We start from the raw sequence: 11,722 nt of genomic DNA, 5'->3' as shown, positions 1-11,722 counted from the left end.
CCCAATACAAATATAGATGATCATATTACTTATAGTTTATTGTCCGGTTTCACAGACAAGGCTTACATTTACATTTATTCATTTTGCAGACTCTTTTATCCAAAGCGACTTACAAGTAGGAGAGCATATAACAAATTTGTCAACGCGCTAAACAGTACCGTTAGTTTACAAACGGCTTAAGGCTAATCCCAGACTTAAATGCATGTTTGAGCTGTCTTTAAGGTCATGTGTGCCATGAGATAAAAAAAACAGTGTCTTTTCATGGTGGTTACTTATCCAGACGTATCTTCAAAGTGTTCCTGATAACATGTTTCTCAGCTATAAGGGCAGCCAGGGCCCAGGGAACAGCATACTCAAGTGTTACCAGACCAATAAAGTTAAACCTGAATTCGGAATAGTCCCAAGGACAGGCTCCAAACAGCCTTAGCAGAAACCCCCAGCTAAACTCCCACGAATAAATGAAGAGCGTGTACACAGTCAGCCTGACTGGTAGGGGGCAGTGTTGCTGCTGCAGCTGAGCACTTAGACCTTCCATGAAGAAGATGGCAGAGCTGTAGATAAGCAGAGCCCAAAGGCTTGTGTGGCCGGTTAGTTTGTGGTCATGAGTGTAGTACCAGTCCCAGGCTGCTGTGAACGCCACCTCGCAGAGACACCCATGCAGGGCGTAAATGTAGAGTCGGGCGAGAGGTGAGAGGGGTGAGAGTGTGATCTGTTCATCAGCTTCAGCGTCTGTGTCAACACCACCGTCTGCACAGGCAGAAAATAGTCTTTTGTTAACACAAGGGTGCTTATCTCTAGAATACCGTCATTGATTATACCTTGTATCATTAACCAGTAGATCTATCTTTAATGAGAAAACTTCGGAGGGTTTTTTCAAACAAATCAATTTTTGAGTTTCAGTGAGCTGGTACAGACATTAGAACAGTAAACTAGCCATTTGATCTTCTCACTGATAGTATGACCACAACAGCTACTTATCAGTAAATTACATCTGAGAAATAGATTTTAACATTTCCTTTACATACAGTTCAAGTTCAAGTTGAGCTTTAATGTCGTGCCTCATAGGACCACAGTGCTACATAAATACAGACAAACAACAGTGGAGTAAAACATGAATAAACCTATACACAAACTAAACGACTAATTTACTGAGAGAGTGACTAAATATACTACAGTCTATATGCAGATGCTACAAATAAATACTGTACATTTGCAAGGAGAACATTGTAAACATTGTAAGTCAGGCAGATAGCTGGGGAACAGTGCAAGATGATTTGTAGTGCAAGCATGTAAACATAGCATATGTTCTTTTGTGAGATTGTGTACACACAGCAGTGTGTGTAAAAGGTTTCTAGTGCACATAGGGGAGAGCGTGTTACACAGGTGGTTTTGAAGGCCCAATCACCTGTGAGTAGCACACTCAGAATTGCACAAAAAGGGTTTTTCTGTATGGGGTTTCACAGGGGGGCAGGTTGAGTTCAGGGCTCTCACAGCCTGGGGGAAAAAGCTGTTGAGCAGTCCGACGGAGCGGGCTCTGATGCTCCGGTATCGTCTTCTTGATGGTAGGAGCTGGAAGAGACTATGGGAGGGGTGGGTGGGATCCTGCACGATACTGTTGGCTTTGCTGGAGCATTGTGTGAGGAAAATGTCCAGGATGGAGGGGAGAGGGGAACCGATGATCTTTTTATTAGTGGTCAGGATGGTTTGAGGGAGACTTGCTCTCGGCGGAGGAAGTGTAGACGTTGTTGTGCCTTCTTAAGCTCAGTTCATACTCGTGCGGAGGACCTACGCAGTAGCCTCTACGCTGTAGGCTACGTGTCGGTTTAAATTTATACTTCTGCGCCGTTGTCCGCTTCGACAGGCAATGACCATTAGGCGTCAGTGTCCACGCACATGTTGCTTGTGTAACCAAGACAAGAGCCAAATAAGAAGCAGCTCGTTTGAGAAGCATTAGCAGTGATAGCGGCAAGTAAACAGTCACTTTTGTTGCAGCTTGAGATGTTAAGTACAGAAGAACAAACAATTTACTTAAATAATTCATTCGGAAATGCGTTTGAGTAAACATGACGTTGAGTTTTTTGACCTGAGGGAGGGGTTCAAACAGACCGATCACAGCGCTTGCGGTCCGCGTTGAGTTGACGCGTTGTTACATTTTTATCTGCTATTGCTGGATGTAAATGGAGGAGCCTGATAAAAAAATGCTTGTTTAAACAAAAATGTCCGACTCTGTAAGTTGAATGCCCCTGTTGAAAGGTATCTGGAGATGGATACTGTTAGGATACTGCCTTAAATTTAAGATAATCCTTTAATAGGTAGTCAGGTACAGTATTGAAACAGAGCTGTGACTTCATTTTTGCTGAAGCTTGTTTTAATACTTATGCAAAGGAATACATGCATGTTGTTGTGTTTACCATCTGCCTGTTTTGCAACAGCTCTCAGCTGTGAAGTGAAACTGGCAGATTAACTGCTTGATAGTAATAGACGTATGAACGTCTTGGTAGGAGCAAAGCTTTTCTGAAATGAGATAAGATGATGTGTTAAACCACAGGACAGATCAAGCCTGAGATAAGCTGAAATGCAAACTAACAGGCTTTCAGTCTGAACATCCTGCATCATGTAATTTACATATTCCATTTGTTTCTAACTTGAATCAGTCAAAGGTGGTTTTATGAATTAAAGGTGTGATGAACTGGGCTTGTTTATTTTTTTATACTGTAGTATGACGTTCGCGTGGTTTTTACATTCAAAAACATCAAAATCAATAAGTAATAGGCTATTTTCTACCCGGGTTTTGAGGCCGGCTCTCCAAACGATCAGTTTGAATGGGCGTTCCGCCATGAAGACTTGGAAGTAAACGCCCACTGCTATGATTGGATAGCAGTTTGCGTAGTAAACTTAGTTGGAGCCTTCTGTGAATTTGGTTAGACACGTAACGTTAGGTTACACATTAGCACCATTCGCACGAGATTAGCATTATCTGGGGACCCCATGTGATTTATAAATGACCTCCCCACATCAGTATTTCACGCACGGGATGATTTTACTCAAATTTACTGACTTATTTCCCGGATGTGATGGCAAGGCTTTGCATATAGTTTGTATAGCCTATAGTTGTATCGTGTTTAATGATATATGACTGTACCTGTCAGCATTTGAGACCCGTGATCGCGAACCGGACAGAAGATCACCGCGATCGCGGTTCTCAAATGTTACAAGAGTTTCCATGAGAAATAAAGAAACGGGAGACTCCTGGTAACTTATGGATATGACCCAGCACCCGAAATAATACCAAAACACTTCAAAACATCCTCCATTATTTGCAAACGATGGATAAAACCTTGAAAAATTACATATGAGCCCGCCAAATCACAGAGATCCCGATTCGGGATCCCGCCTTGCAATTATTGCAAATGACTAACGTTACAGGTCCACAGGTAATACTAACTTAATCCCGTGGGCATATCAAGCGATCTCTAACAAAGCACATAAGATTGCTGCGCCATTCCTATCAGATCCAATATTGACGGCACAGCACTGCTTTTTAATTTTAGTCTCTCCGCAAATCCAGCGTCGATCTGTGCCTTGTTCACGAAGGAATCCTCAGAGAAATGAAACCATCAAACGCTCCACGTTTTTCCCACGTGAGCTGGAACGTCTTTAAAAATAAACTTTAACCACGCATTCCTAATATCGGAATCTGAAGGAAGGTTATGCAGCGACTGTGTTCTTCCACAACCAGGGATGGCACAATATTTAGCTATCTTTAACTGCATATTTGTTTATTGCTTGCTCGCTCTATCTGGTTCCACGCCACTTGTGTTACTTCAGTTCTGTCATTCGTGAACCAGTGGGTGGGGCTAGAGAAGTAGTCGTTGATATTCTTTCTGTGGAATCGGTGTTCAACCTATCAATGTACATTCCAGAACCTGCCGTTCGCTGGGCCTGGTGTCAATAACAGTTGTAATCTCAGTAACAAGGGCGTTTTCAGTTCTGACACTTACATGATGTTCGCGTGAATACGATTCCCTCTTATATAACAAAAGCTCGGGTTAAAATTGTGGTTTTAATTCATGGCACCTTTAAAGTTAGTTCAAGTTGGTCACCAATTCTGGTCAAGCTGGTTAAGTTGTCAAGCTGGTTAAGTTGGTCTACTTTACACTTTACTTTAGTCTGTATAAAACTAAAACCACTAAACTTTCTTACTATCATGTCAGAAAGTACATAGGGTTCAAGAGACATAAAACAGTCATTGATAGATTATCTGTCTCTTGATCAGGCTGCAGAAACATAGAGGAAAGATTTAACTGTAATGAAATGACTGTTCTTAAATGCTTTACATGAACGCTAGGCCCATTTCTTAGAGAAGCTGTTCCCTTCAACCACACAATTTTTGCATTCAGTCAAAATAAAGCCATCAAGTTTTCTTCTAGACTTCTCTTAATAGACGTAGATCTTGTCATTGCAGGTATGTTGTTATTCACTGTTCGGATGCTGTACATGAGAGCAAGGTGGTTCCTCATAGGTCACGCTACTATCTCCTAAACATCCTTTAAACAGTTTAAATTGTTTCATAAACCACTCAAGACTCACCATTACACTTAGGGCTTGGCCTTCTCACCAGCAACTTTCTAGACTCCATCTTCAATTCATCCAACCCAAAAGCACACCGCAGCTTCTGGCTCTATGATATTTCCCTGTTTGTGCTTATGTTCTCTAGACTTGGGAGCACAATGGCTAAATATTAAGCCGCGCTATCAGTGACATCCTCATCGAGCTGTGCAGAAATAAAGAGGCGAAAGGGCGGGGACCCTAAGCATACTACCTCTTATATGGCATCGGGAGATGTAAACAGATATATTAGAATAGGGTGTATTTGAGAAGTTTTGATAGGCCCACTCATTGGTGCTTATCAGGCAGCTTGAAGACATGTACAGGCCAGCGGCCTGTCATGAAAAATGGGAATTGGTGCCATTTAAAAAATATTTTACCAAACATTTTGTCATCATTTACTCACTTTTGCCATTATAAGGCCTGTACTTCCATGTAACACCAAACGAGTCATACACTTCCCAGAAGACATGATGGTGATATCAGTGAGGTTGATGTTAAAAGCTTGCAGTCGTGAACATTCAGTCATAACCAAGATGGCAAATAAACCAAAGCTATCTCAAGGGCCTTTAAGATGCAGATGTGATTTTTGTTGAAATGAGACATGTTTGGTTGCCCATTAAGAGATTGGGTGTTTCCTTTTTCAGTATCATAGCACACGTACAAAATATGAAATTTCAAAACCAATATATTTTCTCAGGCCCATGCTACATCCGGTTTCCAGGATAAACAATGTTGCACTAAAGACCAATGACACTTTAACCAAAAATAGCACAGACAAGCACATTACTATGAAAGATCGCTTTGAGTTCATAGAGGGGAGGCTGTTAACTCCATGACAAACAAAAGCTGCACTGCTGCCATTAATATATCTCTGATGTTTGCTTTTCACAGTAATCAAAATTCAAATGAGTGATGAGTACAGACTAGCAGGCCAAGCGGGAACAGAGTCCAATGCAAATTCTTTCTCGCTTTCACACATGCACACACAAAAATTGAAAAAAAACTGTTGTAGGGCTGTAATTAGCATGAACACTTTCTGAAAGTGTGAATAAGCACGCAGTTGTGTCATCCAACAGAAACCCAATATGTTTCCATGCCAGACTGTCAAGTTTCAGACTTGAGTCCTCGAGAAGTTATACTCCTGCTTTTGTCTTTCTTATGGATGAAGCAAATTTCCTTGCTCTTGATTCATTCTTTGAATTTAATACTGAACATAAAAAATCTGACTTGATGTCAGGTAGGGGAGACCGGGTATGGTTGTAACATTTTTTACATTTCTGTCTGCATCTTGGAGTTTTTTTAAGCCAGTGCCTTCAAAATGCAAATCAAACTAGTTTCAAGTGTCTGCTATTAAATAACATAGCTGTTATCTTTGCAGCACAAACAGAAAAAGCATGGTTTAGTTTCAAACACAAGGAGTGACATGTTACAAATCACCCCATAGTCTGGGTTAGTTGTAACATACCCTGGGGTAAGATGTAACAATAGAATATCCACCGGGGTAATATGTAACAAAATGTAATAAGAATTATGACAAAAAAATGGATATTAAAGCTTTTTATTTAACACTGACTTTTTAGTGTAACTAGTGTGAGTGTGTGTGTGTTACAAAGCTGAATAAAATTTGCAAATGTGCATCAGCTTCAACAATTGAACACTATTTGTGTGTGTGTGTGTGTGTGTGTTACATTAGCATTATCCTCATAAAACTGAACAGCTAACATTCATGTGTGTGTGTGTGTGTAAGTTTGTAACTCTGTCACATTAATGACCATAATAAAATGAATAAAATTAAACATGAACACTTGAACATTGTTTGTGTGTGTAAACATGTTTGTTAATGTCAGTCACAGTATTGTCTATAATAGCATTACATTTGAACATCGTGTATGTCTGTGTGTGTAAACATGTTTGATAAAGGCAGTCACAGTACTGTCCATAATAACATAAAATTGTAACACATTGTTTGTGTTTGTAATACATTGTTAGTCACAATCAGAGTCACAGTGGTGACATATGTATGGCACTCCTGGAGTGCAGGCTTCATGGGCCCACAGAGAACAGGTCAAACACTTAACCCAACCTTCTTTTGGCTTCGAATTTTTGAATTCAGGACTTTCCAAGCTGTTTCACATCATCTGATGCTCTCTTCAAAATCTCAAGAGACACCCCTCTGTCTGTCTGTCTCTTCCAATACCTAGGCATACTGAAATTAAAACATAAAAATTCAACTAAATTTGCTTGGGGTTGGTTGTAACATGTTTCAATGATGTTACAACTAACCCAGAGTCTTGTTGTTACAACTGACCCAGAGTCTTATAGCCATGAATTAGCTCACCTTACAGCTAACTGCTAAAACATTAGCATGAACAACTTGCATGAAAAACATCGACGCAGATACACAATTAACATAATTTTACTTTGATTAGTTTAATTACACATCAGGCATTGCCATCACAAAAATAAGATGAGTAAAAAAACTTACTTTCTTACCTCAAATTTAGATTTTTCCCTCTAACACCGGCTGTGTCTGCCACACTGCTCTACTTTCTCGCATGTGAAATAAGGACTTAACTGAGCATGTGTGAAGTGAATCAGGTGATTTGTAACTAGTTCCTGATTGGAGAGATTGGAAGTGTTACAACTGACCCGTGTTACAACCATACCCGGTCTCCCCTACTTGCGTAAGTTTAGAATTATACTGTAGGCTATTGGTAAAGATGGTTCACACATATAAAAAATGCTTAAAGTTTTAAAATGAACTTAAAATATATATGTAAATATAATGAAAAACTGAAAGTGATATAACCAACATAAATGTTTTACATTTTATATGGGAAAAAAGAAAGCATCACTGCTTGTTTAATAAGAAAGCATAAGAAAGAAAGAAAAAAGACAAACAAAGAAACAAGTTTGTGTGAGCATTTTAGAATGCCTCAGAATTGGACATCACTTTTTCTCGTATGATGTCATCATGACAAAACAGGGGAAGTTCGCTTTTAAGCAAGTTCTGGATGTTTGTTGCCCTCACACCAGAAATCTGCTCTTGTGCTGAGGCAGTTTTCTTCTTTGTCTCGGCTTACATCTCGATGTGCTTGATTCAGCAAACTAGTCTGGAGTTAACTCTGGTAAGTGAAAATACGTTGTTACTGTGTTGTTGTACAATGTTTATGTGCTTGAATTCCTTATTTCCATATTAGTTTGAGACAAATGTTAGATCTAAACCCATTCTTTAGTTTAAGAAGATAACAAAATTTCAAACCAGTTAAGAGATGAACTGTCAGATGAAATGATAGCATTAAACATTACTAAACATAATGTCTTGTTGTACATTATATTATTGTGTGAACTGTATTTATCTCTTGCTGCTAACTTGCATCCTGTCTTCAGAGCTGTTAACAGAGCACATATTTACAAACTTAAGGCGGTTTAACAAGTCTGATGTTGAAACAGTTTAAATTAGAGGAAGCCAATCACTCCAAATGTGGCACGCAATGGGCAGTGCTGTAAGAATAGAATTCTGGGTACAAATCAAATCGATAATAATCTGAAACTAGATTACTACTTTTTAGTATTACTGAAGCTAGAATCTACTTTGAATTCACTGTTCTGTGACTAATTTGTGACTCATTTGAAGTCAAACTAAAACAAGATGGATCATTTCCTTTGTATGCTCCTATGAAATACTTGCCAATGCTTGTATCACTAACCACAAAGCTGTTGTCAGTCAATGTTTTTTTCTTCGCAATTTCCACAGATATTCTTCCTCATATGCTCCAAACATTATTGCAAAATGGATAGCAACTAGTTATTCCATTCTACCGTCTCCTACTGCTGTTGTTGATGGTGTTTCGTGTGCCACTAAGATTGTCGACTGCATTATAAACGAGGAACAGTAATGATGTTTTAAACCTAAACCCTTTACTTGCACTTTCTTTCAGAAAAAACCATGACCGCAAACGGCCCTGAACATCACTGCAATGGCTCAACTCACAACTTGGTGGCATCGGTCCTTCCTCCGGTGCTAATCATAGAGATGTTACTCGGTCTGCCTGGGAACATCATGGCATTATATGTTTTCTGCAAAAATATGCAATCCTGGAGGACCAACGTTACATTTCTCTTCAACCTAATTCTGTCCGACTTCTTGCTCCTCCTGAGTCTACCTTTCCGCGTCGACAACTTCGTACGCGGCGAGACATGGATATTCGGAGAAGCCTGGTGTCGGATCAACCTATTTATGCTGGCTGTGAACCGTTCAGCCAGCATTGCGTTCATGACTGCCGTGGCTTTTGACCGCTACTTTAAAGTGGTGCATCCGCATCACAAAATCAATCACATATCCTCAAAACAAGCAGCCGGGGTTGCCTGCCTCATCTGGGCCACTGTGATAGCCCTGAGGATCCCTTTGCTGACCAACCACCTTCTAAACACAAACAACAACAACTCCCATTGCAGAAGTTTCAGTAATTATAAGAATCCATCACTAGGTATTCGCCTGCATTATGGTGTGTTTATCTTAGAGTTTTTTGTGCCTCTAATACTGCTGATCTTTTGCTCTGTGCGCATTGCATGCATCCTGCGTTCTCGCCAGATGGACAAAGACAAGCGGGGACAAAGGGCTATTCGCACAGTTCTGGTTATCGTTGGGGTTTTTGTCTTTTGTTTTTTCCCCAGCATTGGCACAGGGCTGACTGCCCTCTTTTTAAAGCCACTTGGAAAGAAGTATTGCAACGCTTACAATATAACCTCTCAGTTGTTTGCTATGTCTATAGCATTCACATATCTGAACAGCGCTCTTGATCCAGTCATCTACTGCTTCTCCAGTTCCTTATTTCGCAATTATTTGAAGTCAACTCTTAACCGGACTGGCGTGATACAGCTACAGCTCAGCAGACGGGGCAGCACATACAGCGGCAGTGACTGAGAACTGGGCTTGGACTACACAGGATGATGTGGATGGGGATTGATCAGGCATTGGACTGCATGTATCACAGTTTAAAATATAATTATAAATGAGTCATTTTAAAGGACGACTCGCAATGTCTCACTACCTATTAAAGCACTGCCATGTTTGTTTGGACATCTTGACTTTTTCTGTACAACATGGCAGCATTGGGTCCACACTGGATGGATGGATGGATGGGTGGATGGAGGGATTCGATAGATTTGATGGATGGATGAATTAGATGGATGGATACCATAGATATATAGATGGGTTCACACATCCCTACACTTTTATGATAAAATATGATAAATAATACATAAAAAGTATGTAAAATAATATTATTATAAATACAAAATGATAAATTAAATGAATAAATAAAATGAAACAATATAACAATTTTCAGGTTTGCAAATAGACTGAAATGTGTAGTCCTAAAAGAAAGAAAATAGACCAAAACAACTATTTCCCGCCATTACTGGAATTTGCTGTCATTTATGAGACAACACTTAACTATCATATTTCCAGCAATGTTTTCACGTTTGGGGGCGTTGTTACACAAGCACTGTTTAATACAGCGTCTATAGATCCGTATACGAATCGCATCTTGGCATTGTCTTACCTTTCTGTTCAAAATGTTCAAAATGTTGTATTACTTAACAAACTTTCCCGTTTGAAGCATTTTTATTCCATCCATCCATTTTTCAAATCTTTTTGTCCTCTGAGGGTCATAGCGGACTGGAGCCTGTCCCAGCAGGCATCACCAAATGGAATTGGAAAACAATTCATGCAGGATTGTTGTTGACTTCCCCTTGCCTGCCATCTCAAATGGTCGAGCATTGCATTACAAGCTTGAAAGGTTGTAGGTTTGATACCCAGGAATACACATGCAGTGCAAATCAAATTTGAACACACTGTAAGTCAGGTTTGATCAAAGCGCCTGGCAAAATGCATAAATAAAACTGTATTGTTATGCAAATGAATTTATTATGAATCATTATAAAAAAGTTAAAGTAACAAAATGACTGTGAATTTCAAACTAGGCCTATTTATTTGGAATGCTTCACTATGTGAGCTGCCGTAATGTCACACAGACGCTTTAATCTCAGAAATAGCGCAGAATTGTAAATATTTCTTCATGTTTGCATGATGTTTTCAGCATCATAACATCTCTTTGTTTGGCATTTGTGATAATCCTTAAACTTTCTATCAATTCTGATTAATTCTTATTCTGGTTGTACAGGAAGATATTTGGAAGAATGTCAGTAACCAAACAGATCTCCTCCCCCATTGACTCCCATAGTATTTATTTTCTATGGCAGTAAATGGAGTATGATATCTGCTTGGTTACTGACATTCTTTATTTTCAGCAGAACAAAGAAATTTATACATGTTTGGAACAACCAGAGGTTGAGTAAATGATGACATGTTGAACTGTGCCTTTAAGAGACTATCCCAATATCAATGTAAATTATTATAATTTTACTATGTCTGACTAAAGTATTAGTGAAATAAAAATACACATTGTTTACTAATGTTGGTTACTTATCTATACAGAACACTCTTCCGAGTGTTCTTGATAAAAAAAAATCAGATATAAGAGAACAGCATACTCTTTCGCTACTTTCTATTGAAAATTGAACGTGGTCAATAAACAATATCAAAATGTCTTTAATGCCATTTGGTCTAAAAGTATGATACATGTAATAGATATCACAAACTAAAAAAGTCATTCATCATTCAATTTAAGTGCTTTTAGTGACCCAGTGGTGGTTGTTACACACGATAATGGAAGAGACTTTGCTCTGGATTATTTACAACCCAGCGTTGGGTCAAAAAGGGACGAACCCGACCGTTGGGTTATTAATTAACCTATGCTGGGTTGTTTTAACCTGTTGTTGGGTTAAATATTAACAATATGTGGGTTAATTTAACCAAACTGTTGGGTTTGTCCCTTTTTGGTTGGGGTCCCCCTCAGTCTGTTCGCAAAGAAGAAAGAAGTAGATTTAAGGCACCGTTCCAGAATCATGTCTGGTTTGAGCTTTTATTTAAATCTCACATATGTAATCAAATCATGAAGAATTGTTTAACATCCCGTTATAAATGTTCTGTTGGTTATATTTTGTTCAAACGTTTGTGTACTGTTAAAATCTAAAACAGTAAGTT

The 11,722-nt window shown here is 39.1% G+C and overlaps 2 protein-coding genes across 2 annotated transcripts; one reads left to right on the top strand and one right to left on the bottom strand.

Annotated features, from left to right (window-relative positions):
• Positions 1-19: 19 nt before the first annotated feature.
• LOC130559261 (transmembrane protein 229B-like) lies at positions 20-751 on the bottom strand (the record flags this gene model as incomplete). Its single annotated transcript, XM_057342229.1, has 1 exon — positions 20-751. A coding segment is annotated over one exon (483 nt), but the record flags the coding sequence as incomplete, so codon positions are not given.
• A 6,857-nt stretch (positions 752-7,608) lies between these two features.
• hcar1-3 (hydroxycarboxylic acid receptor 1-3) lies at positions 7,609-11,115 on the top strand. Its single transcript, XM_057342514.1, has 2 exons — positions 7,609-7,739; positions 8,553-11,115. The coding sequence occupies exon 2, from the start codon at positions 8,561-8,563 to the stop codon at positions 9,536-9,538; it is 978 nt and encodes a 325-aa protein (XP_057198497.1). The 5' UTR covers positions 7,609-7,739; positions 8,553-8,560; the 3' UTR covers positions 9,539-11,115.
• Positions 11,116-11,722: the final 607 nt, after the last annotated feature.

Source organism: Triplophysa rosa, linkage group LG9 (assembly GCF_024868665.1).
Source record: "Triplophysa rosa linkage group LG9, Trosa_1v2, whole genome shotgun sequence".
Lineage (NCBI taxonomy): Eukaryota > Metazoa > Chordata > Actinopteri > Cypriniformes > Nemacheilidae > Triplophysa > Triplophysa rosa.
Note: the sequence above shows the minus strand (reverse complement) of the source record. Positions and strands in the feature narration are given on the sequence as shown.

What these genes read in the sequence shown, in the direction of transcription:
- hcar1-3 (XM_057342514.1), top strand. Translation starts at nt 8,561, where the DNA reads ATGACCGCAAACGGCCCTGAACATCACTGCAATGGCTCAACTCACAAC.